The sequence below is a fragment of the Esox lucius genome, chromosome 19 (assembly GCF_011004845.1).
Source record: "Esox lucius isolate fEsoLuc1 chromosome 19, fEsoLuc1.pri, whole genome shotgun sequence".
Classification (NCBI taxonomy): domain Eukaryota; kingdom Metazoa; phylum Chordata; class Actinopteri; order Esociformes; family Esocidae; genus Esox; species Esox lucius.
In genome coordinates this window covers 38,034,682-38,062,188 of record NC_047587.1, presented here as the reverse complement: position 1 = coordinate 38,062,188, position 27,507 = coordinate 38,034,682, and the positions used below count along the sequence as shown (strand labels likewise).

At 41.3% G+C, this 27,507-nt stretch overlaps 1 protein-coding gene across 1 annotated transcript in view; it reads left to right on the top strand.

Annotated features, from left to right (window-relative positions):
- LOC105008418 (neuronal acetylcholine receptor subunit alpha-7) overlaps positions 1-26,062 on the top strand; it is a 55,302-nt gene extending 29,240 nt beyond the window's left edge. The window contains exons 3-10 of the mRNA XM_013139073.4: positions 5,871-5,915; positions 8,325-8,434; positions 10,480-10,559; positions 13,085-13,252; positions 14,804-14,998; positions 18,422-18,508; positions 22,294-22,403; positions 23,595-26,062. Of these exons, the coding sequence (XP_012994527.1) occupies positions 5,871-5,915; positions 8,325-8,434; positions 10,480-10,559; positions 13,085-13,252; positions 14,804-14,998; positions 18,422-18,508; positions 22,294-22,403; positions 23,595-24,167 (1,368 nt within the window). The 3' untranslated portion in view covers positions 24,168-26,062. The remainder of the gene's footprint in view (positions 1-5,870; positions 5,916-8,324; positions 8,435-10,479; positions 10,560-13,084; positions 13,253-14,803; positions 14,999-18,421; positions 18,509-22,293; positions 22,404-23,594) is intronic.
- Positions 26,063-27,507: the final 1,445 nt, after the last annotated feature.

Here is a 27,507-nt window from a genome sequence, read left to right as displayed (position 1 = left end):
TCATCCGGATGTGTACCAAACTCAATAAAAATAACGGAAATTAAGGCTCTTAAAAAAAATCTAATCGGGATCCCGACATATTAAACAATTAAAGGCCAATATCGAACCTCCCGTTCCTCTCAAAAATCTTAGAATTTTTTTTCCCCAACAACTGAATGCCTTCCTAAAGACAAATAACATTTATGAAATACTCCAGTCCGGTTTCAGATCCCATCATAGTACTGAGACTGCACTCGTGAAGGTAACAAATGACCTTCTAATGGCCTCAGACAAAGGTTCCGCATCCATCCTGTTGCTTCTTGATCTTAGTGCTGCTTTTGACACTATTGATCACTCCCTTCTCTTAGAGAGACTGGAAACCCATATTGGGCTACGTGGACATGTTCTAGCCTGGTTTAAATCTTATTTATCTGAAAGATATCAGTTTGTTTGTGTGGATGGCATATCCTCTCAAATGGTGTTCCTCAAGGCTTGGTTCTGGGCCCATTATTGTTCTCACTATATATACTCCCTCTGGGCGATGTAATCCAAAATCACAATGTAAACTTTCACTGTTATGCTGATGACACCCAGTTATATATTTCAATGAAGCATGGAGAAGCCCCTAAATTAGCAACTTTGGAAGCATGCGTTTCAGATATTAGGAAGTGGATGACAGAAATGTCTTGCTATTAAACTCAAGGAAAACAGAAATGCTCGTTTTAGGACCCAAAAAACAAAGATTGTTGTTAGCAGATCTCACTGTGAACCTTGACGGCTGCATGGTCGTATCTCAAAAAATTGTAAATAACCTTGGCGTTTCCCTTGACCCTGACCTCTCCTTTGAGGGAACATATAAAATATGTCTCAAGAGTTGCTTATTTTCATCTTCGAATCATTGCAAAAATGAGAAACTTTCTATCAAAAACTGATGCAGAAAAATGTATCCATGCTTTTGTTCCATGCTTCTAGACTAGATTACTGCAATGCTCTTCTCTCTGGTTATCCAGACAAATTAATAAATAAACTTCAATTAGTGCTGCACACAGCAGCTAGAATCCTAACTAGAACAAAAAAAATTGAACACATTACTCCTGTCCTAGCGTCCTTACACTGGCTGCCTGTTAGGGTTAGGGCTGATTTTAAGGTTTTACTCTTAACCTATAAATCAATACATGGACTTGCTCCTACTTACCTTGCTGAAATGATCCAGCCATACATACCTACACGTAACCTACGATTGCAAGATGCAGGCCTTTTAATTGTACCTAGAATTTCTAAACAAACAGCTGGCGGCAGGGCCTTTTCTCAGTGCAAACTTTCAAGTGTCTACTAAAAACTTATCTCTACAGCACGGTTTATAATTAGGTGTTGCCTGGCCCGGGGGCGTGAAGGTGACCAGTAGGCTTGATACTGTCCACCCTTGCTGTCTTGCCAGGTGGGCTCTCGTCGCCACTGGGATGCCCTCCCTCCAATGCCTTTCGGGGGAAGAGTCACTGGCTTGTTGTTGTCTCTCTGTTGCGCACTTGTGCAATTGGGCTGTAGGCTGCTGGCAATACTCGGCCCTCATTCAGGGGGTTGCGTTTGGTGGGTGTCCCTTTGGTTGATGCCTGGCAATGTGGGTGGATTGATTTCCTGCCTGTTAGGCCCTGTCCGGGGGCTCCCCCGGACAGTGTCACCAGACCCCCCCTCTCAGTTCCAAGGTGTTACACTGCTATATTATTGTGCTGGGGGAAATGAGGAATGCACTTTCTAACTTTTCTCAGTCTCCTCCAGTTTTAAATTTTAGGAGGAGATGAGGTCCTGGTCCACACCTGCGGATTACCTGGTTTGGGGGGCCCGTTGCTGTCCCTGTCCTTGTCCACCTGGTCATACTTCTGACCTAGTCTAAAATCAAATAGGTTCTGGATTTAGCCCAGAGAAATGTATTTATTATTCCAAATGGACTCTTAATATCTCACCCGGCACAGCCAGAAGAGGACTGGTCACCCCTCTGAGCCTGGGTCCTCTCTAGGTTTCTTCCTAAAATTCGATCTTCTTAGGGAGTTTTTCCTAGCCACTGAAATTCAACACTACTGTTGTTTGCTCCTTGGGGTTTAAGGCCGGGTGTCTCTGTAAAGCACTTTGTGACAACTGCTGTTGTAAAAAGGGCTTTATAAATACATTTTATTTGATTTGAATTGCGACATAATAATTGAGTTATGTCTTGGTGGTCGTAGTGACGGACAGTGTCATTGTTTGACTCTGTAGTTCTGATGGTCCGTATAATACTTAAAATGTTTTCACTAAAGAAACATGCAAATTCATTGCACAGTGGACATGAGTTCTGATGCTATCTGCTTTATTGGGTTTGTAAGCTTGTCGACCATGGCAAATAGTGTGGGTATTGTTGATATTCTTGTTGATCATTCCTGATAAATGTTGCAGTCTGGCCCTGTGTAACTCGCTTGTTTATAGATGTCATAGTGGATTTGAAGTTTAGTTTTCCGCCACTTACGTTCCGCTTTCCTACATTCACTTTTCAGGGCGCTTACCATCATGGTGGTTCTCCATGGTGCTTTCTGTTTGCTCATAGTTTTCTTTACCGGTTCAACGCGATCCATGACATTTAATATTTTGGTGTTAAAATTATCCAGGAGTACATCAACTGACTCAGGACTTATTGTTGGAGAGATAGCTAGGGCTTCCATAAACTGAGCATTAGTACTTGCATTAAAGTACCTTTTCTTAACAGAAACCAAGTTTACTTGAACATCCAGGGTGATGAGTGATTCAAGAAAGACACAGAAATGATCAGACAGGGCCAACAGATGAAATATCGAGACCTTTGGAGAATAAAGTTTCTCAACATACATTTGCAAATAGTTTGATGATATCAATCTACGGTACATAGTATAATTAAAAGATTCAGAGAATCCAGAAAAATCTTTGTACGCAAGGGTCAAAGCCGGAAACCAATATTGGATGGTCATGATCTTCGGGCCCTCAGACGGCACTGCAAAAAAATTTACACAATTCTGTAGTGGACGTCATTGAATTGGCTCAGGAACACTTCCGAAAACGATTGTCTGTGAACATGTGCTCTCATTCAGACAACAACTTTTTCAGGGAATGTCTTGCTTATTGATGTAAGACAATGCCAAACCACATTCTGCATGTATTACAACAGCATGACTCCGTAGTTGAGCTGCTCAAATCCAGTATCAAGCGAAAATGGGAAAACATTTCGCTTTCCAAACTACAGTAATTGGTCTCCTCAGTTTCCAAATGCTTACAGAGTGTTGTGAAAACAAGAGGAGATGCAACACACTAATAAACATTCCCCTGTCCCAACATTTTTGAAACGTGTTGCTGGCATCAAATTCAAAACGAAGGGTTCAACATTGATATGTTTTTCTGTAGTAATCTCTACAAGAAGCAGCAGATGGGCCGAGAGGGCCATAACAGGTTTCTCATTTGCTTGTGCCCCTCTGACAATTTTAAACCAACCATCCATTCTACTTTTTTGGTATTTGCTGTTACTGATCCAATGAAAAGTTTGTTGTCTGAGTCACAGTCTTCATCTTCAGCTGTGTGCGCTTTGATTTGCACATCTTAGAAAAGTGATACATTCTATCACAATTTTTACATAGTTTACCAACAGCTGGATAACTTTTTTGTAGATGTTCCAATTCCCGTCTGTTGCATTTCAACTTTTTTGTACCTCCAGTTTTTTTTTCCTTTTCCTAATTTTATGTTGTTTTTAGTGGTTTCTTTTTATCGTGTCTACTTGCTTGTTTGCACGTTTTCTTGTCCTCAGTCATCTGTTTAATTTGACCTTTTGTCTTCTCGAAAGCTCAGCATATACTTACCTCAAGTGTCCGATCAACTTCTATCTAATGCTGTTTCCTCAGACTATCAACTACACCCCCTCAAATTATTCTCGCATTAGCTCATCCTCTAGTTCTCCAAATTCATGACATAGACCATGTCCTCACCTCTTTGGGTTACAGTAGCTGTCAAACTTTTATTTTCCAATGGTTGACTTCTGACACCATTTCTCGTTTTTCATTAAACCAAGCAGATGCCACCTTGAGTCAACTCACATTAACACTTGGATTCACAAAATAATCAACCCTTTATTATGACACCATCAACTTGTTAAATTCTCCAACTGTGATCTTTTAACCATGCTCCACTGTGATGAACCTTCCTGAAAGAGTGGCAACTTATCTCCGTAGTTTCAGGTGAAGTTATTTTTATTCTTTTATCCTTTTTTTGTATGAATGCATTTTAATAGGTGTAATCCCTGGTAGTTGTATAAGACCTCTATCCCACTGTTTTATCAGAAGAATTAACCACTTGCACCCTGTTGCTAATAAACTAACTATGCAGAAAGGTCTGGAATCTTGAACTATAGATTTGAAGAAAGCACAGCGAGAGAACATTCTATGTACTGACATGGTCACTTAAGGAATGTCACAGGTGTTGACATCATGGTATTGAGCAAATCTAAGACAGAGCATTATGATAAATGTGGCATCTTTCTTGCAGTTCCACCCATTTATACTGATTCTGACACCGCTAGACTGAACTAGCTAATTGTACCAAACACGAGGATGGTAGGTACCGTAAAGGCTTGTTTACATCACGCAACATTTTTGGTAACATTTGAAGAAGACTCGAGACGCTAGATTCTTGTTGTGTAAACTTGCAGATATCGATAGCTCGAGACACCACCTTCCGAGGTAGTGTGAACCACATTTTTGAAAGGGCCCCCCAGAGGTATGCAGGTCTGAAGAAAATTGTGTTGGATCTGCTTACATTTTGGCAGATTTTTCCCTCGATTGATGAGCACAATCCTGCATTGTACATCTGTAAATAAGCCCTAAGTCTTAGAGAAGCAAACAGTTTGTTAATGTTTCCCTCCAGTCTCAAATAAACCTTATTGTTATCTACTAATTACTGTAGTTTAATTAGATTTGTATGTTGTGGGCTGGAACAAATTGCCCTCAGGAACAGTTGCCTCACCTTGGTACAAAACTACACTGGCTATTCCACTCCTTTCTAAATTGTTCTACAGCTTCACCGTTTCTACACTCAGCTGTTGGTGGAGATTGTGTTTGTGTGACCGCAGCTGTGTGCTGCACTGGGATTAAATGAGCTCCTTTTTTGCACAGTGAGAAACACATGCGACAGTTCACCACTTGTCCTGGCTGCCATCTACTGTAAGCTAATCACATTTTAGGGCACACAGCTCATTACATCCACACTTATACAATATTACAAGGACAATTATGCTCAATAAAAGAAGCCTTCATAATATTAGTCTTGAGACAGTGAGCATGAGAGTCTGTTTTGATGTATGTTTGAAGTTTGCGGCAGTGTTCAATGTTCCAGTCACAGGCAAAACTTTTGGAGAACTCCAGTGCCAACAGCTAGCGTCTAATTGCTGCTGCGGGTTTTGGCAACAATCAGAAAAAACTCACACATTCCCTGATGCCGCATTGCCCACGATCACTGCCATGGACAAATAACCTTCCACTTTTTATATACACCACTACCATTTCCTCACACGACCTCAGGTCTGCACACCGCAAGCGTTGTTTTGGAGCGCCTTGTGCCTTTTAATAGAATAGCTTGGCTAGAGTTGTTATGCAGATGAAGTAGCCCCTTTCTTTCCTGTCTGCTTGTGAGAAGATCTAAAATTGTGGGCATTTGTCAAAGTGACATTATTCATAGTCATTTACCCTTCATTTGGCAGGCGGCCACATTCAAGACAAATTACAGCCAGCAAAAAGTCCTGTTCCAGGAATACTTTTATTAAGTCTGGCTGTTAGAGCGACAAATAACAATCTTTTCCGGCATTAGGTCATGGCAGACATTGATCATGCTTTTGTGTATTTTTATAGGACGAGAAGAACCAGGTCCTGACGACCAACATGTGGTTGCAGCTGGTGAGTTCTTTTCTAATTAAAACCATGAGTCATTGAGTGTTTGGCATGTGAGAATATCCATCAAAAAGACAACAGTTATCATAAAGACACCTGTCCTTGAGTCCTTCCTTCATGAATCTAGTCTGACCGCTGGAACCACCAATATGTTCATAAATGCTCCCCAATCACTGGCACAAGTGAGAGTTGCAGAGTTTTGAGTGCCGTGCTCAAGAACATCCTTCACAGATGGCTGCTCCTCCCAACAACCTTGATTGATGTGTCGGCCAGCTCTGTCCCTTATTCAAAAAGCCCCACCTACATCCCTGCATCCCATTTCATTCATCCTTGACGAATCACATTGCCTTTCTATCCTCACTGGGATAGAGAGTGCCACTATATTGAGAATATTAAACTGTGCTCACAGTACATAGACATCATAGATTGACCCAGATGGGCTGGCGAGGGCCAAAAGGGAAACATCTGTATACACTCAGAGGAAAACTGTGAATTATACATCAACATTTTATGCAAAGAATGTAGTCCATTTGGCCGCACAATGGTCTCAGTCAGGGATGGGTAACTCTGTTTCTGGAGGACCTGAAAATGTCTGTTTTTTTATCCTCTTCTATCGGGGACTACTGTAGTTCAGACCTGGGACCAGGTAAGCTATCTAGCTGATAGGAAGAAAATACCTGAGGTGTTTTGTCCCTGTAAGACAGAAGTCATTTACCCCTGCTATAAATGAATTGGCTTCTCCCAACTGAAGTATTTGACCCAGATACATTGGTGTTGAGGGTAAAGCTCCAACAGAGAAACGGGACCCACAATGCATCTCTGCTTCAACACGTATTGCGTTTCCATTCTAGACACTCGGGTGTGGAGTTGAAAGGCTCTCGGGGCTTGTCTGTCAATACAGTGTCAGTTTGAATACCACTTTGAAGTAAGACAGTAGTAACCTCTCTTTTCGCACTCACATTTAATGTGCAACACTACCCCACTCACATCTTTTGTGACCTTTAATCCAATTTGAAATGAAGGGGTGCTTCATAACCCCATTTTATGCAGCTCCTCAAATTTGATTTGCTTTCTTAACAGTGTGCAATCCCAGAATTCCCACGCTCTTACAGGAGTTATGTTTAAAAAGTGGAGTAGCAACTAATCCCTTTTTAAGCTCTAACTCACACTGCTCTGACAGTTAGAAAGGTTGTTTTATCCCCTCAGGTTCAGTTTTACCTTTCTCCACCCCTTTCTGTTGGCAGAATTTGCCTCGAGTGCGAAGTAGTCTTTTGGCCTAATGTGATTGTAAGCTCAAGCATATTGCCTCACTCACTCTTGGAATGTTTTGGATCCATCCAGGCATTGATGCCGGAAGTCGGTATTTTCAGGAGAGAGTGATGTCGCTATGCCCAGAGCTGTGGGTATTTTTCAAATGTCAACATCTGTTACTGCTGCTCTTTAAAGGTTTCCTGCTGGCAGCGGGAAGGATTTGACTTGCCAGGGTAATAAAATAAGAATCATAAATTGCCCACAAGGGCAAAACCATATCTACAGCTTGTATTCCCATCCCCAGCAGATGCCTGTAATATACAGAGCATATTTAGTGTGAGATATTTTTCTGACAGCATAACATGTATTATTATGGGGGAGTTAAGGAACACCTTTTTTGTGAACAAAGTTTATTTACTCAGATGTTTTCATTTTTTTGTTTTGTTTTTGGGAATACACTCTATGTACATTTTGAATTCAGTATTCCTGAAACTGCTTAGCCATGGTGATATCCGTTCCATCTGCCAGAGGAAAAGCTTATTGAAATGACCCCCCTCTCAACGTAATTACATTTGGTCTGCTTGTCCTCTCTTACAAAGTCAATTAGGCATACCTGACCATTGCCCGGGAATAGTAATGACGATGATTTCATTGTCAGAAGGTAATTACAGAGATAGACATAATAACTTGAGAGAGTTGGTGAGCCTTGGTTTACACAAAGATATGCTCGCCAGAGCGGGGTTGTGACGTGCTGCTCAGGAAAATTAACTCAATTTGGAAAGGAGGAGGCCGGAGTTATAGGCTTGTCTTCTGTGTGAGGTCATTGGGTAGAAATACGAGGTCTGGGCAGACCGCTCAGGTCTGATATACCGTGCCTGAGCAGCAGTTTAGACTACAATGTTTGACATTGAGGTTTCACAGACATCCCCTCTCTGTTCCTCATAGGTAACCTTTTAGAGTTACCCTGTGGAAACGTAATGAGGACTAGATATATTGACTGGACTAAAGAATGTTGAACGAGTTAAAGAACATAACAGATTATAACATTATAACCAGGGGCCAGTTTGTCAAAGGTTATCCACACACTGGAATACAACACATTAGTATTTGGTTTTATTGCCTTTCTCCAGTGTGTTTCCCAACCCTGTCTGTGTGGTCTCCTAGTATTGGTATGACTACTACCTGCAGTGGAACACCACAGACTACCCTGGAGTGACCAATGTCCGGTTCCCTGACAACCAGATCTGGAGGCCTGATATTCTGCTCTACAACAGGTATGTAACTGCTCATAGGCTACAACACAGCCCTGTATCAGGGGATACATAATAATAATAAGTAGATAATAAGTAAAATTTCACTCTTTTTCCAACTTTGTTATATGTTTCTTTGAAGTCTGTGTATCTAGAGGCACTATATTGGTTCAGTTTTCATTAAGAAATCATTGCAAATTTTTAATATGCCCCATTACTTTCTTTTTTGCTAGCTGTGACTATGTTTTGCAATGGCTGTTTTAAGTAAGCGGAACCATGGATTAAAGATTGTCTTAGCCCATTATACACATATTTCTGGATGAGAAACCACCTAAAATCTATATTCTCCTTTAAGCACTTTCATTTTATTTTAAAATCTCTAATAAATGTTTGCTCATTTATTTAAAATCAAAAATAGCTTTTGAATCTATTTCCCTGAGCCCACTATGGCTCATATGATTGTCTAAACCCGGCCCTCTTACCTAGATGATTGGTCATTGGTTTGCCATAGTCACATCAAATTGAAAGGTCATGACAAAAAGGTGAAATTCCAATAATTCTCATAATTTCACAATTTTAGCGTGTTATTTGAAGTTTGAGCACATCAAAAAGAGAGCTTCAATTCCTCTCCTGATTTATTTTACTTTATTAAAGACATCAATGTAATGAGTGCCTTAAAATAAAATTCTCAGTAGGAGGGACTCAGATAAACTAGTAGCTACCTGTCTCAAAGGAGAGTCTGGATATGGTATTCTGTGTGAATTGTGAAGAGTGTTATCTCCTCATTAAGCATATACAATCCTATACAGGAATGGAACAAAAGCTCCATTTGCATTTTGAGGAGGAGGCCTGATCAAAGATGGGCTCCAACAACATGTCCAAAGTATTGATGTCATAAGTAGATGTCAGTATTGAGCGGGGGCAGTCGTGCAGGCAGAGCCTGTACCTCAAGCTGAGAGCAGTTATTATGGAACTTTTTTGAAAATAATATTTTCTTCAGCTTCAGTAAGAAATCCAATTATTTTCATGGTTACAAAAATTGTGCCAAACAGGACCATATAGGATTCCCATAGTATTTCCAAGAGGGATCACTTTTTGGTGCCAAGTAGAAATATTTGAAGAGCTTTATGATTTATGATACAATACATTATGTTCTGTATGTCATAAAGCCTTTCCTTGAGAGCCACATCAGCCCTTTAAGTCAAGGTATGTTGGCTTGTAAAGTGATGTATAATTCCAATTGGTATCTAAACAAAACTAAGATTGATAACGTGTAATTACAGTAGTTCTTCATAGAGAACCCTTTTGGAACCCATATTTCTAAGTGTTATCTCATATTTACATATACATTTTGTAGATAAGACATATTTAAAATGAACAATTAAATGGGTAGTTCATGCCTGAGTCAGATGCCAGTGGTTTTATCCATTTCATGAACAGATACCATCATCTGTATTGTTGGAGATTACTATCATGCACTGACATGGCTGGCTAGAGTAACACACATTCATTTTGCTGAGGAGCACAGACTAAGACATTATTGGAGCTTGCCACTTGTTTTGTCTGTCTGTATAGTATTATTATTATAGTTCCTCACAAGTACAGGAACCCATGACAAATCTGGTGAGGATATTTCGACGGAAATACAGAAATTCTGTTTTAGGCTTGGGTTGAAGGTTAGGGTTGATTAGTTAATTAAGGTTACAATTAGGGTTATGGGGTTGATGGATAGGTTTAGATTTAGCTTCAAGTGTTAAGGTTAGGTTTAAATGTTGGGTTAAGATTTTGGGGTAGGTTTTGGGTTAGGGGTTATTTATTTGTATTTTTTCATACATTTTGGTCCTCATACATTCCTCTGAAGTATAGTAAAACAAGTGTGTTTTACTGTCTGTGTGTTTGTGGGTGTGGGTGTTCTGAATAACTCTGATTTATGCAGCCCATGCTCTGACAGTGATAGCTCAGCTACGCTATAGCACTTTACAGTCCTGTTTTCCCACTAAAACTACAAGGTTCATTTTAATGAGCAAATAAAGTGTTGATGGACTCTAACTGCTTTGTCCAATGCTTAGCGCTGATGAGAGGTTTGATGCTACGTTCCACACCAACGTCCTTGTCAACTACACAGGCTACTGCCAGTACCTGCCTCCAGGTAAGACCCTCCTATCCTAATGTATCTTAAATCGTATCCTAAATCCCAGTTGAGGTACATTGTCCCTATTCCCCCTTCAAAAGCCCCATCTGATATATGTTGCATGGCGTGGAACGGATGTTGAAATAGTGTATAGTGATTACCTAATTGTAAAGTGGTCATTCTGAAAATACAGCAGAAAAAATTAAGAGACCACTGCACCTTTTTTTTCCCTTTCCAAAAAGGTTTTAAATGAGGAACAGAATGGTTAAAATTAAGGGACCACTGGAAATTGAACTCTTCTGTTCCTCACTCAAATACTCAATCAAATACTCCTTTTCAACTTTTTGTGCAGTGGTCTCTTAATTTTTTCCGGAGCTGTATATGTATGTGTGTGTATGTAAACAGTGGATCTAAAAAGTCTACACACCCTAGTTAAAATGCCAGGTTCTTGTGATGTAAAAGAATGAGACAAAGAGAAATCATGTCAGAACTTTTCCCACTTTTAATATGACCTATAATGTGAACAATTTAATTGAAAAACAAACTGAAATATTTGAGGAGGAAAAATGAAAAATAACCAATAACCAATAACCTGGTTGCATAAATGTGCACACCCTTAACCTAATACTTTGTTGAAGCACCTTTTGATTTCATTACAGCACTCAGTCTTTTTGGGTAGGAGACTATTAGCATGGCACATCTTGACGTGGCAATATTTGCCCAATCTTTGACATCTCCTGTGCACACTTCATATGTTTGCATATGTTTGTTCAGCTCCCAAAAAGGTGTGCCTGTAAGGATGAACCTCTCATATCTAATGGATAAAGTCATGGAGCGCTGATAAAGATGAACTGGTTACAGCCCAACGTTGTGACAGTGTACAAACGTCATCGCCTCACCAACTGAAGCCCCAGAGTTTGCATAGTTGGGGGTTGGGTATGAAGTGTGGTGTAGTCAAATAGCTCCCTATCTCCGAACCAGTCTCTAAAGCAGCTCTATGACCTTTAGAACGTTACGGTGGGCAACGGGGGAATTATGGGAAAGGCGGTGATGTGGGAATTGGATGCGTGGGGTTAATCAGCGGCCAGAACCTTCTCCATGTCTCTACCTAGTATGATGCGGTCTCTGACCCATTAATGCCACTATCTGGATAAAGTCCCATCGACACAGGACCAAAGAGACCAAGCTGTCAGGAAGGTGATCGCAAAGGTCACCTCGTCTGAATTCCGCTCCCTCCAGCTGACTGTGTAGGAATTAGACAACAAACATAAAGATCTGCACAAATCAATACAGCGACGACCAGCTGCATTACAATGATCAGCTGCATTACAACGACCAGCTGCATTACAACGACCAGCTGCATTACAACGACCAGCTGCATTACAACGTCAAGCTGCATTACAACGACCAGCTGCATTACAACGTCAAGCTGCATTACAACGACCAGCTGCATTACAACGACCAGCTGCATTACAACGTCAAGCTGCATTACAACGACCAGCTGCATTACAACGACCAGCTGCATTACAACGTCAAGCTGCATTACAACGACCAGCTGCATTACAACGTCAAGCTGCATTACAACGACCAGCTGCATTACAACATCAAGCTGCATTACAACGTCAAGCTGCATTACAACGACCAGCTGCATTACAACAACCAGCTGCATTACAACGTCAAGCTGCATTACAACAACCAACTGCATTACAACGACCAGCTGCATTACAACGACCAGCTGCATTACAACGACCAGCTGCATTACAACATCAAGCTTCATTACAACGTCAAGCTGCATGGACGTTGAGAGGGGGTTATGCAAAGCATGGCAGTCGACATGCTATCAGCGCCTAATGAATTCCATCAAATAGGCCATTCTCGAATGTCCACTGAGACCCGTATTGCTTGGATAAGCTATCCAACATGGGCAGAATGGCTGTGGCTATGAAAGAGGAGATGGGCAGAAGCCCTTCACAGACGCTTAGTGATTGGGAACCAATTTAATTTGTCTGCCATTTGTCTTGTGGGGGGAATGTGAATCAAAGAGCCTCGTCCCAATCTATCCAGCTCAGTATAATTTGAAACTAGCTTTTTCTTCCCCTCTCTGTTTTAGACTTGCCTAGCACACTGTTGTCAGCCTGGTTTTAATGAAAGCATCTGTAAATACAGCTCCGGACCACTGCACCTTTCCAAAAAGGTTTAAAAAGGAAGGTTTTGACTGAGGAACTGAAGGGTTAAAATTAAGAGACCACTGCACCTTTTTCTTTCCTTTCCAAGAAGGTCGAAAAGAGAGGTTTTGAGTGAGGAACTGAAGAGTTAAAATTAAGAGACCACTGCAAATTGAACGCTTCTGTTCCTCACTCAAAACTTTCCTTTTCAACATTTTTGGTAAGGAAAGAAAAAGGTGCAGTGGTCTCTTCATTTTTTCCGGAGCTGTATGTCTGAAACAACACCACCGTTCAGTTGACCATTTATCAAAGTATTCCATAGGGTACCAGTTCCTGAGAAAGATATACAAACTTCCATTCCTCACAATCACTTTTCAGGAATCTTCAAGAGCACGTGCTACATCGACGTGCGCTGGTTCCCCTTTGATGTCCAGCGTTGTGACCTGAAGTTTGGTTCATGGACATATGGGGGCTGGTCTTTGGATCTGCAGATGAAAGAGGTAGACATGACTGGATACATCGCCAATGGAGAGTGGGACCTTGTGGGTAAGTTCTGCCCAGAATGTTATCCATCGAAGTACAAAGCTTGAGGTCTTACTCACAGCTAGTCTCTTAAAGTGAGAAGGGTAACAAACTAATGGTGTAAAGCAGTCTGGTTTTGTTATATGTTTACTACTGAATATGCCAGCACCTGTTATCTTATTGTAAGCGCTATACCAAACGTAGTATGTTAACTACTGCTAACTACGCCAGCTCTGAGTTTCCACATTGAAAATAAGATTGTTCACAGCCATGAGGGGACACATTTTTGAAAGGCCAATGACTCTGGTGCCTGGAAATGCATGTGGATGTCGAGGGACGGAGCTGTATGTACATGAAAAACATTATATATTCCTACATTTATTTAACAGCAACGAAAACTGGCGTGCTGTTATTTTGTGAAGCCCCTGAGTTTGGCCCCTGTAGGGGAAGATACTTCCACAGAGTTGGTTTCACCTTGGGTTTGGGAAGGGGTTTGTCTGACTGTCTCCAGGCACTGTTGGCCCAATCAAGCGTTTTAAATTGCTCTATTACACAACAAAGCATGACGGGCAGTGTGACATTTCGGCTTTCTCAATTCCCTTCCCTTTTTAAAGCTGAATTGTATATCAACAAACCAAATGTCGGATTTTGAAGGACTTTACTGTCCTGCCAACTGTAAAAATTCCCTTCTGGGTATACATTTTTTTAATTAATTAGGTGATGTTACATTTTGTAGGTATATTCATGAGTTTTGTAATGACAGTTGGGAAACCAGAGCTCAGATCTCATGTTACTGTATAAAAATAAAAGAATAATGTATAACTTGCAGTACTACTTTATTCCCAGAGAGTAAAGTATCTAGGCATATCTTGTTTTGCAGCTAAGCAGAATTGTTCGTTTTTTAAATTAAACCATCTACTGTGCTTTTCAAACAAATGTTATGATGCACCTGTCATTTTACAACCCGATGCCATGATTAGATGGGGAAAAGACAGAGCTCTATTCCCTCTGCTCCATAAGCGAAAGAGCACAGACCAATAGACCTCGGCTTCTTCTATTTTTACGCTGTCGGAGTCCTGTTACGGGCTAATGATCAATGAAGGCCTGTTCATCTCTCCCTGGGGAGCGCCACGGAGTGCGTAAAAAAACCCAGAAGTAAAGTAATAGAGCAAGATGAAGAGGAAGAAAGATGGATAAGTAGATATATAGGTAGAGGGAGAGAGGAAAGGGAGAATCTGTCCTTAGGAGACCAGCCAATGGAGCATTGATGCCCCATGTAATTGAAAATTGCAGGAAGCAGTCTGTCCATTTTATCATTAGCATGCTCGCTGTTTCTCTCCTATGGGCATATACACAATCAAAACCAATGTACTGAGGAGTGTACTTGTAGTGAAGCCAGAGGTCCATTCTCTTTATTCACTCTCTAATATACTTTCCTGAGAGGCTTGTAGTTAGTCTTTTTTGGGGATTTGTTCTTACTGCAATTAGGAGAATACATTATATGTACTGCATGTGTAAACCTCCAAGGACCAGTGTGTGTGTGTGTGTGTGTGTGTGTACCTGCATGCCCTGCAGAGGTCCCTGGGCGGAGAAACGAGCGCTTCTACGACTGCTGCAAGGAGCCGTATCCTGACGTGACCTTCACGGTGGTGATGCGCCGGCGAACCCTCTACTACGGCCTCAACCTGCTCATCCCCTGCGTCCTCATCTCCACCCTGGCCCTGCTCGTCTTCCTGCTGCCCGCCGACTCCGGGGAGAAGATCTCACTCGGTAAGACTGTTGGGAGGGTGCGGACAAGCGCCCTTAGTTTAGTGAGGACTGTATTTCAGTGGTGGGGAGATAGTTACTTATAAATGAAAAGTCAGTTATTGTCCCCACAAATGTGTGTTTCGGTTCTGTTGCTTTCAATCACAAATGCACGTTTGGTTTGTTTGTTGAATGTGTGATGTGGCTTGACATTTGGGCTGAGATTAGTTCATGGCTGTGTGTGAGCGAGGGGAGTGTGTGCGCGCGAGGGGAGTGTGTGCGCGCGCGAGGGGAGTGCTCTTCACCGGCACTCTTGACCAGCATTCATTCTATGCTCGCCCGGTCTGACTGTCAGACCGAAACCCTAAATGTCCGAAAACCTTGACACTTTCTTCATATTTCATACTGTATGAATATACTGTTATTTTTTTTTTTTTCAAAAAAGGTATGCCTTTCATATTAAGTCAGTTCACTTGCGTGAGATGGGTTTCATTAATTCTGTGTTTATTCAGTCAGGTAGACTGGCTCTACACAGATCTCTACCTACAGTGGTTAACACAAACACACTACCAGCAAAGATGAAAGAGCATTCGTTATTACACAGAGAGAGCTTGTGACAAGCTTAAGTTGCACCTACTGTATATGCTAGCTAGCTACGGTTTTTATTTTATTGAAAGGACAGGAGTTGGTAAGGGATAAACCCTACCAACTCCTGTAGGGAGGAAATGAGGAAGTGAGGGGTAAACCAAAAAACAAATCACTCTCCTGGGGTGATTATATCTTCTCAGGAGTGACCTCACGGTGGAGGTTTTGGAGGAATGGGTTCTTAGACGGCCTTTCAACCCTTCTAGCTCTCCTTTGAGCTACAGCATTTTAGTCACTACTCCCACAACCTGCTCTACAGGGGCAACGTTATACAGTGGGGAGAACCAGTATTTGATTCACTGCCAATTTTGCAGGATTTCCTACTTACAAAGCATGTAGAGGTCTGGAATTTTTATCATAGGTACTCGTCAACTGTGAGAGATGGAAACTAAAACAAAAATCCAGAATATCACATTGTATGATTTTTAAATAATTAATTTGCATCTTTTGCACGATATAAGTATTTGATCACCTACCAACCAGTAAGAAATCCGGCTCTCACAGACCTGTTCGTTTTTCTATAAGAAGCCCTCCTGTTCTCCACTCATTACCTGTATTAACTGCACCTGTTTGAACTGGTTACCTGTATTAAAGACACCTGTCCACACACTCATTCAAAGAGACTCCAACCTCTCCACAATGGCCAAGACCAGAGAGCTGTGTAAGGACATCAGGGATACAATTGTAGACCTGCACAAGGCTGGGATGAGCTACAGGACAATAGGCAAGCACCTTGGTGAGAAGGCAACAACTGTTGGCGCAATTATTAGAAAATGGAAGAAGTTCAAGATGATTGTCAATCTCACCTCTTGGGGCATCAATGATCATGAGGAAGGTGAGGGATCAGCCCAGAACTACACGGCAGGACCTGGTCAATGACCTGAAGAGAGCTGGGACCACAGTCTCAAAGAAAACCATTAGTAACACACTACGCCATCATGGATTAAATTCCTCCAGCGCCCGCGAGGTCCCCCTACTCAAGCCAGCGCATGTCCAGGCCCGTCTGAAGTTTGCCAGTGACCATCTGGATGATCCAGAGGAGGAACGAGAGAAGGTCATGTGGTCTGATGAGACAAAAATAGAGCTTTTTGGTCTAAAGTCCACTCGCCGGAGGAAGAAGAAGGATGAGTACAACCCCATGAACACCATCCCAACCGTGAAGCATGGAGGTGGAAACATCATTCTTTGGGGATGCTTTTCTGCAAAGGGGACAGGACGACTGCACCGTATTGAGGGGAGGATGGATGGGGCCATGTAGCGCGAGATCTTGGCCTTCCCTTAGTAAGAGCATTGAAGATGGGTCGTGGCTGGGTCTTCCAGCATGACAACGACCCGAAACACACAGCCAGGGCACTGGGCACTCAGGGCACTCTGCTTTTCTGATGTATCAAATACTTATGTCATGCAATAAAATGCTAATTAATTACTTAAAATCATACAATGTGATTTTCTGGATTTTTGTTTTTGATTCCGTCACTCACAGTTAAAGAGTACCTATGATAAAAATTACAGACTTCTACATGGTTTGTAAGTAGGAAAACCTGCAAAATCTTGTTCCGCCCACTGTACCTCCCATGTGGAGGTCCCAGTGAGGGGCTGGTATGCATGGGTGGGTCTGGCTAGAAGATCCTGCCAGCTTGTTCCTTTGGTGGCGTTGGTTTGACACTGATGTCCAGTTGGGGGCATGTGTTTATACAGTACATTATATACACTTTTACACACCTTATATATAAAATATACAGATTTTTGTAAACTACTGTACGTATACTACACTAGTGTATTCTATGAGACTCGGTTCTTTATATACATGGTCGTGTAGATATCACCATTGTACACATCAAAAGTTTCATTAACATGACTGTGCAGATCATATACATTGTTAAATGATCTGGCATATTCAGAATGCTTCCCCCTTAATGAATCATCATCAAGTATTAAATCATTTTTCTAGATTCTTCTTTGCGGAACCTTAGCCATGGCTGCCAACTCCTCATCCCATCTCCTGAATCACTGGATCAATATCAGCCAACTATGAGCTGACCACAAAGTGAAAGTCAAAACTGTGATTAACATTTACCAAGGGACACGAAAATATTTAGGTTTAGAGTCTATGGAGATAATTCTTCAGGAGTTCTTTTGTCTTGGAAGGATCAAATGTGAATGTTAGGGTCTGCTGTGTTATGTGTCGGTGTGTGTCATTTTGTGTGCAAGCATGCACTGGTTTTTCCGCTTGTGTCCGTATGAAAATGTATTGACTGGAAGGCGTTGGGGAATACCGTAGAGGCTAATGAGGGGAAAGCACTCTATCCGTCTTGATCCTGGGACAGCCTGGGTTTATTGATCCTCAGAGTTCATTAGGAAACTTTGGGAAGCGTTCCGGTGGTGACTCAGCTCAGAATAGGGTGAAGGAGTTCGCTGCTCTGCCTCTGCAATATCTAAGTATATTCAGAATAGGGTGATGATTATTAGGGCAAATGCAGAATTGTAGATAACAGATTTGTTTCAAGATTTTACTCACGTGTCCTTGATAGTAGGAACATTTTGCTGTAGTTCGTCTATCAGTGTGGATGCTAAAGTAGATATTCACCCTTTTTCTAGAAGAAATGTGTAATTCATATACAGATAATTAGTACAACATGACAACATAACGATACATAGGATATAGTACTGAAAGAGCAGTAAGAAGGATGGTATTTCTAAAGTAAGCAGTCTAGACAGCTAGACCCCCCCCTCCCCCAAATACCCCACTAGTTCTATCTTTTAATAGTCCTTCCTTCTGTTTGTTTGTCTGTCTTTCCTCAGGTATTACTGTCCTGCTTTCACTGACCGTCTTCATGCTCCTGGTCGCTGAGATCATGCCAGCCACGTCCGACTCTGTTCCTCTCATAGGCGAGTGCCTGCCTTCATCCTCTCCCTAACTTCTTCATCCATCCATCGCTTCATCCATCCTTATTCTCCAGCTATCAATTCATCCTGTCGTCCGTTAATTCCTCTTAGCTATCCATCTCAACTCTGTGTCACCGCGTCTGCAATGATGACCGAGGTAGAAAGAGCTGACTGGGCAGAAAAGGTGACACATGCACATGCACTCTTTCAGAACAAAACGGGGCGGCTCTTTAAACTTAATTTGTCACTTACAATGGAAGTAAGTCATTTTTCGATGGGTCTGATGTGAGATACAGTAAGTTTGATCCCTAAATCATGGAAAACTGCTTGAAACGGACTGATTTTGTCCATGAATAAATGTCTGACTTACTTTCCCATTGCAAGAGTGTTTAGCTACGTTGTGCAGTGCTCTAACGAATATAACAACCCTGTCTAATTTGCATAAGAGACCTTCGCACTCAGGTGGCAGGCAGTTAGTTTAGGGGCATAAAACAATTTCACCCCTAAAGCTGTTTATTTTATGCACTGAACATTCTATTCAACTCTACCAACATTTTCTAATTAGGTACACGGTAAATTAAGATGGAGTTGACTTACTCTCTGGCAAGCAAATAGGTCAAAGGAAATTATAGAGTCACTGGAGGAATGTTACCAGCAATCAACGCATTGCTGCATGGGGATATCCTGTGTATGGCAGTAAGCTTGGATTGCAATCTTTATATATCATGATTAATGCTTTTTTTTTGTGTTCAGCAGTGCTAAATGCAATACATGTGCATGTTTAATCTTTTCTGCTAATGAATCTGCTGTTCAATCCCTTTCCCTGTCATATTTGAACAATTGATGTATATTTATATTTTTTACGTATTGACATCCTCATCTCAGCCAATTCTCTTCCGGCAAAATAATAAAGAGCAGCCAAATCAGCCTAACAAAGTTAAATTAGTCTATGGCTTGGGGAACACATTCAACATGCAAACCATTTTTTTGGTTTCCTATGGAAACTCTTATGGAGGAGTAACTAGCAAGTTAAACCAAATGACTTGCCAATAGCTCCATGTTCTTCAGTTGTGATATTCAATCATGCAGGGGATTTGACCAGTTGCAAGGGATTTTCTTGGCAACTATATAAGGTCACAGTAACAGTTTCAAAAAAAAGGAGAGAAAACCCACATCAGATTAAATGAAAAAGTATTTACCAGTTGATTGCAGGACTTTAAGTAAAAATCAGCTATAGTTACAACCACTGATGTAGTGGTTAAAAAAGATTTGTGTAAACTATGAACTCCTCTACATGAACAATCATTGATGCAAACAATTTTGAGTTTTCAATTGTATAATTTTATTGCTTTTCTGTAAACAGGGAAGGCATAGTATAATGTTCTATAACCTAGACAAAATCAGGTCATTCCTCTCAAAATAGATTGTTTGGACTGGATACCCATTACCCATTTTAAAAGAAAAAAATGTTCAGATTGAAATGTTGTCTTTTTAATCACGTAGACATTCATTATCTCATATGAGCTGCACTGTAAATAGGTGTTGTGAACTGCTGAAGATCCACAGCCAGTGTGGATATACATAATGTGATGATAAACAATTTATGAACGTAAAAAATTGTGATATGAAATCAGTAACAACCAATATTCAATCAATATACCAATACTCTCTGTGAAGCAAGGTTTGAAAGTGTCCTTATTTGACTAAAATACTTTTATTAACTCAATTAAATTGATTAGGCAAACATGTACTGTAGGCCTGTATTATCAACTAAGTCTATGAATTGCACTGCCAAATCACTAACCTCTCCTCTTTCTGTCTCTTCCTGAATTGCAGCCTGCCTTGGCACCACTGTGTACCATATCTCTGTGTTCTTTATCTCTGTAAAGCAAAGTGTGAAATTATAAGCTTATTTGCGTGAGGATACATTATTTTTGTATTTAACTGCACTTATTTAAGATATTGATTAAATTGATACAATTATCTACTTATTGGGTTTTACCCAGACAGCTCAGACCATCTACAATACGTAGCTGTCAGAGCTATAGTTAGGACAATTTATAATTGCCTGGTTATATTTAGGAAGCTAGCCAGTAATAAAGTTGCTGTTCACAGCAGCCAACTCTGTATCTAGTTATGTAACCAGAGTTATTGCATTAAGCTAATTAGCTGGCTGGCTAGCTGCTCCAGTTAGGTAGCCAGCCAACTCACTGAAATATTGAGGTATTTTATTTACCATTTGACCAGTCATTTTCCAACAGTCTGGGTTTTGCGGAAACCTGTTTTGGAGAACTTTGTTTGCTCAGGGATTTTATCAAGCAACCATTTGGTTACTGATCAGATGCACTAACCGCTATTTTATTTACACTCACCTAAAGGATTATTAGGAACACCATACTAATACTGTGTTTGACCCCCTTTCGCCTTCAGAACTGCCTTAATTCTAAGTGGCATTGATTCAACAAGGTGCTGAAAGCATTCTTTAGAAATGTTGGCCCATATTGATAGGATAGCATCTTGCAGTTGATGGAGATTTGTGGGATGCACATCCAGGGCACGAAGCTCCCGTTCCACCACATCCCAAAGATGCTCTATTTGGTTGAGATCTGGTGACTGTGGGGGCCATTTCAGTGCAGTGAACTCATTGTGATGTTCAAGAAACCCATTTGAAATGATTCGAGCTTTGTGACATGGCGCATTATCCTGCAGGAAGTAGCCATCAGAGGATGGGTACATGGTGGTCATAAAGGGATGGACATGGTCAGAAACAATGCTCAGGTAGGCCGTGGCATTTAAACGATGCCCAATTGGCACTAAGGGGCCTAAAGTGCGCAAAAAAAACACCACCACCAGCAGCCTGCACAGTGGTAACAAGGCATGATGGATCCATGTTCTCATTCTGTTTACGCCAAATTCTGACTCTACCATCTGAATGGTAGAGTCAGACTCATCAGACTCATCAGACCAGGCAACATTCTTCCAGTCTTCAACTGTCCAATTTTGGTGAGCTTGTGCAAATTGTAGCCTCTTTTTCCTATTTGTAGTGGAGATGAGTGGTACCCGGTGGGGTCTTCTGCTGTTGTAGCCCATCCGCCTCAAGGTTGTGCGTGTTGTGGCTTCACAAATGCTTTGCTGCATACCTCGATTGTAACGAGTGGTTATTTCAGTCAAAGTTGCTCTTCTATCAGCTTGAATCAGTTGGCCCATTCTCCTCTGACCTCCAGCATCAACAAGGCATTTTCGCCCACAAGACTGCCGCATACTGGATGTTTTTCCCTTTTCACACCATTCTTTGTAAACCCTAGAAATGGTTATGCGTGAAAATCCCAGTAACTGAGCATATTGTGAAATACTCAGACCGACCCGTCTGGCACCAACAACCATGCCATGCTCAAAATTGCTTAATCACCTTTCTTTCCCATTCTGACATTCAGTTTGGAGTTCAGGAGATTGTCTTGACCAGGACCACACCCCTAAATGCATTGAAGCAACTGCCAAGTGATTGTTTGATTAGATAATTGCATTAATGAGAAATTGAACAGGTGTTCCTAATAATCCTTTAGGTGAATGTATATCCTAGTATATCGCCCAAACCTAATGTCTGTTCCCTTGATCAAGACACATAAACATATTTGCTCTTGTTAGTTTCTCTGGACAAGAGCTCCTGCTAAATCACTATAATGTACTGAATATGCCCTCTGTCTCTAGCTACACAGTATTGCTTTCCATCTCTTTGTATTCCTCTGAGGTAAGTCCTGCCTCTTCCTCTGCATCTCTTTGTCTTCCAGCCCAGTACTTTGCCACCACCATGGTGATTGTAGGCCTGTCTGTCATCGCCACCGTCCTGGTCCTTCAGTACCACCACCACGACCCGGATGGAGCTAAAATGCCAAAGTGGGTGAGTGTGCATCCATCTTCTGATTGCAGCCAGTTCACGCATTCTGAATTCACTCAGAATGTACTTGGAATTTCAGAATGCTGAAATTGCATTACCGTAGAATTGGACCTAAAGGTTATGGGTTCTACCTCAGTGGATGTAGCTCCGAGGTGAGTTTTGGTCAGGGTTAGTGGGCAGTTTGAGTTTTTAGCACTTGGTGTGCGAGGAATACCAATGTGGTTCAGGAGGAAAGAGGGCAGGCTGCTAGCTGAAGGCTTGAAGGGCCAATAGAAGCATTTCGGAATCTGCAAAAACCCTTGGAAGTTGCTTGCAGGCATAATACATGATGATGCAATTACCAGCCATATTAGAAATGATAAATGATCGTACATACTGTACTTAACAAGATACAAACCATTACATATCGGCTGGTTTTTAATTAAAGTACTTTACCACAGGTTATTAAAAAATAAATCTGAAGCAAAAAATATATCTGGAGCACAAAAGCTCATTTAAGATGTAAAATGTTAAATATATATATATATGGCACAGTGGAAAAGTCACTTACAGCTGTGTTATTGGGAGGCCAAGGTTTTAATTCTAATTTGCTCCAAGGTATATGGTGCAAATGGCCAGCACTGTCCTCCTTTTGGGGGTTTAGTAATCGAATATGATTGCCTTGCCTCATGACGCCTTGGGCACCTGTGACATCAACTGAGGTATAAGGCTAGAGAATGCGTTCCTTCTGTTGAGTAAGGATTCTGGAATAGGCCTCCTAGTTGAGCGAACAGTGTGATAGGAACCAGAATGGCACCGGATGTACTACGGGAGACATGTCTCAACATCATCTCAATTAAATATATACCATATAAATAAAATTATGCCCACTTTTCATTTTCCTCTCAGAAACATAGCTACAGGATACAAAGACCATCAGAGTCTGTGTTAGGACTGGGTGCTAATGCAACATAGTTGCATAGCGAGCTGCTGTTCATGTTTCTCTCTGTTGTTGAGAATCTATTCTTGTCCGCCCCCCCCCCACCCCGCATCCCCCTAACCCCCTCCCGGTGTACACACACAAACCCACCCACACACAAGTGCTTGCTTGGTTTCCCACTCTTTCACCTCTCTCCTTTCTCTTCCTCTCTGACACACTTTCCCTCTCTCACTTATTTACACACTGTCTCTCACGCCCCACACATCCTATTCAAGACACGAGTAGTGCTCCTGAACTGGTGTGCCTGGTTCCTGCGCATGAAGCGGCCCGGCGAGGAGCGTGTGCGTCTGGCCTGCCACAACAAGCATCGGCGCAACAGTCTCTCCAGCGTGGAGCTCAGCATGAGCCAGGGTACGCTCCAGCCCACCAATGGCAACATGCTCTACATTGGCTTCCGGGGCATGGAGGGCATGCACTACACCACTACCCCCGACTCAGGCGTAATCTGCTCCAGGCTGGTGGGGCCGGGAGAAGACGAGGTCCTGCTACCCGGGGCCGGGGTGTCCAACTTGGGAAGCTCGGCAGGCGGCACAGGGGTGGGGATGGGAATAGGGAGCCATGCGGAGACAGACTTGACCAAAATTCTGGAAGAGGTACGCTACATTGCTGAGCGCTTCCGAGGCCAGGACGAGAACGAGTCGCTGTGCAACGAGTGGAAGTTTGCGGCGTCCGTGATTGACCGGCTGTGCCTGATGGCGTTCTCCGTGTTCACCATCCTCTGCACCATTGGCATCCTTATGTCAGCGCCCAACTTTGTGGAAGCCATCTCTAAAGACTTCTTCACCTGATCAGGCTGTTTATGTTGGCGGGGGGGGGGGCACACTCACAATAGAGCAAATACATACATAGGCACACAATCATGTATTGAAGACTGTTAATGTCCCAAACACAGTTTATAAACATTACCTATGCCCCTCTTAGTATTATCACATTTTCAACAATGTTATTTAGTGTGGCTATTAGGACTATGGTTATTAGAATTCATAGCAATACAAATGTTTTCGTCATAGTATGTGGTGTTAATCTGTGGTAAATGGAGGTCTTTATCGACAATGTCTGCATACTAAGCAACGCATGAGCTCTCTTCCAGAATGCTCCATTAATGAGTTAGCGAGCTACTGTTACTGTTCTAAATATTCTGAAATGAATCCGTATTTTGGGCAACATAATACACTTGAAATTGAAGTGATATAAATGGTTCAACAGAAAAAATGATTCAAAAATTTAAAAAGCATATTTAAGATGCATCTTCTTAATTCAAGATCTTTCTATATTTGTTAATCAAAGTTAACTGAATAAATCAATGTCCTTGCTTTCTGCAATACCCCAATTAAGTATGTGTTAGTAGAATTTTATTGAGATTACAGCAGAAAGAATACAGCAGTCGTGTTCCAAATGGTGTTGGCATTTTTATCTTTATTCATGTACACTACATGTAAAATGGAAAGGGTCATTTCAAATGTTGTTTTCAAATGTACCTTCTGAAGAAAAACTCATTGAAATACTTCACAGAAAGTTTCCTTGAGTGAATTTAACACACAGCTTGCTCCAATTGCAAAATGTTTTTTTCTTGCTGTATTAGAGGTCCAATGCCTATACTGGACCTGCCATGTCAATAGTAACTGAAGGTAGAATACCTGAGCTAACAATTAGGAGTAGGGTGTTTCATGTAATATATTGTAACATTGCAGTATGGATTTGTGAATTTTGTGCTTTTTTTAAAATTAATTTTTACTTTGTCACTGACTAATTTTACATGCATTGAAGCTGTATCATTTGACTTAGTGTTTGGGCAAAAATCTTACAATGGGGAAGTTAAGGATCTTATAAAAGAGCTAAGATGTCACCACAGACCCACTGGCAAGGTTTAGAGGTGTATTCCTTACAAACCAGACATGACTAAACATGGTAAGATTTACCTACATTAGTGTTATACAAACTCTTTAAAAGAAAAATCCTAATCTCTGTATCAAAAGTAGAGGCTAGATGGAAATTAAAGGTTAAAAGTAGGGGCTAGATGGAACCTTTTTATTTACTTAGTGAATACAATTTTGAAATGTTTCATGTTTCATAAAAAAAAATATGTTCAATTAAAAAAATGTAAAATTGACCTGGCCAAGATACTCATACATACACAACAGTAAAAAAAACACATGCAAACATAAAACACAAAGTGCTTCAATTGAAAATGTTAAGTTATATGAAAGGCAAGAGATGAATTGGAGAGGTGTGGCGCATTAAGGAGTCCAAACAGCGACAACCCACCACTTCACTGTCCATCATAGTTTTAATGTTGAAATCATGCAGAGACAGACTCCTACAATTTCCTGGCATGTTGCGGGTTAGTTCCATGTGGTAGGGACAGAGAACTGGAACGCCTTTTTACTGTACATGCCTTAGGCACATTCACATCGTAGACAGTGTAGGTGCACAGGTAAAACAAGAGCTTTCTCTGATTGAATAAATACACCCCAGGTGGCACATCCATCTGTTTCGGAAGGGTTTCATACTTTCTGAATATCACTCAGGTTTAGGTTTCCATGGTCCTCTCCTATTTCTCTGTCTGTAAAAGCAATATGGGAGCCTACTGCTCTGCCTGTTCACTGTTGCCCTTGAACCTTTGTCTTTTATGTGCACTCATGCCAAGCTCAAATGTAGATTCATGCACACAAATAAATGTATTTTTCTAGATGTCACATTTGTCTGTGGGTGAATCATGCCTTCCGTTATTCCTGTTTGTATGGATGGAGTCTCAAAATGGAAGATTCATGTTTTTAGGATTTTAGCAGTGTATGTTTCAGTGTCCGCTGTGGAATATTAAAGTGCAAATTCATGTGAGATGGTAAGGCACAGAAAGGTAAATCCTGGTAGAATTCCAATGGCACTGATATACACCGTTCCATGTAATTCCATGACAGCCGTGCTACAACAAGCAACACTGTATGCTCTCACCCCTCAACCGTGTGATGTAGTTGTAACATTTGGTTCATTTGAAATAAAATAACAATATCCAACCTTTGATTAAAGTAAAACAGTTGAAAGAAAAAATACATTCTTATCATAAAACAAATATTTTTCTCACATATATTTGTACCACAATTATTTGCGCCACAATTATTTGCGCCACATTATTTAATACTTTGTGAAACCTCCCTTTGCCAAGTTAACAGCTCTGTGTCTTCTCTTATAATGCGTAATGAGGTTGGAAAACACATGACAAGGGATCTGAGACCATTCCTCCATACAGAAACTCTACAGATCCTTCAGATTCTGAGGTCCATGGTTGGAGACTCTTTTTCAGTTCATCTCACAGGTTTCTGATGGTGTTTAGGTAAGGGCGCTGGAATGGCCATGGCAATGTCTTGATTCTCTGGTCAGTAAAAAAAATATTTGTTGATTTTGAGGTGTGCTTTGGATAATTGTCCTGCTGGAACACCCAACCATGGCCCAGGTTAAGCTTTGTGGCAGAGGATAAACAGCAAATAATTTTTTTCACAACCCATTTTGCTCATATTTACTAAGGGTGACAATATAGGTGAAGGGCAATGTAATTCTGGGGAAGTCCAATTTGTCTGTCCAATTTCTCTCAGTGTTGCCACTGCTGAAACCCTGAAATGCTGCTTGCAGCTTTTGTATTGAAATATTTTTGTTTATGGATTTTATTGGACAAGAGAGATATTGGGAAAGATTGACCTAGATTAGCGCAGGGGTCTAACTCACCGGCTCCCGGATTTGTTGTGGCATTACGACCAGGGCATGCTCTAGCAACTCCTTCCCATGGGTCGGGCATGTGCAACCTCTGTTGTGGTTGATGGGGAAGGCTTTCACCTCCAGTGCATGTGTTCTGGAGGAAATGTGTTGGTTGAGTGAGCAGTGTGATAAGAAGTAAAACATCTTGGCTAGATGTGGTTTGGAGGCAACGTTTAAATGCAGCAAGGCCATGAATGTCAACTTGGTATCACAAAAATGGGAGGGGAGAAAATCGAGTATGAAAATAAAATTAAAACATTGGCAGAGAGTGTGCAACATGGACAGTGGTAGCTGTTGATAGCTATTTGGTAGCTATTGCAGTGTGTTTGGGGTCATTGTCCTACTGAATGTTGAAGCGCTATCCATAGAGTTTAGATG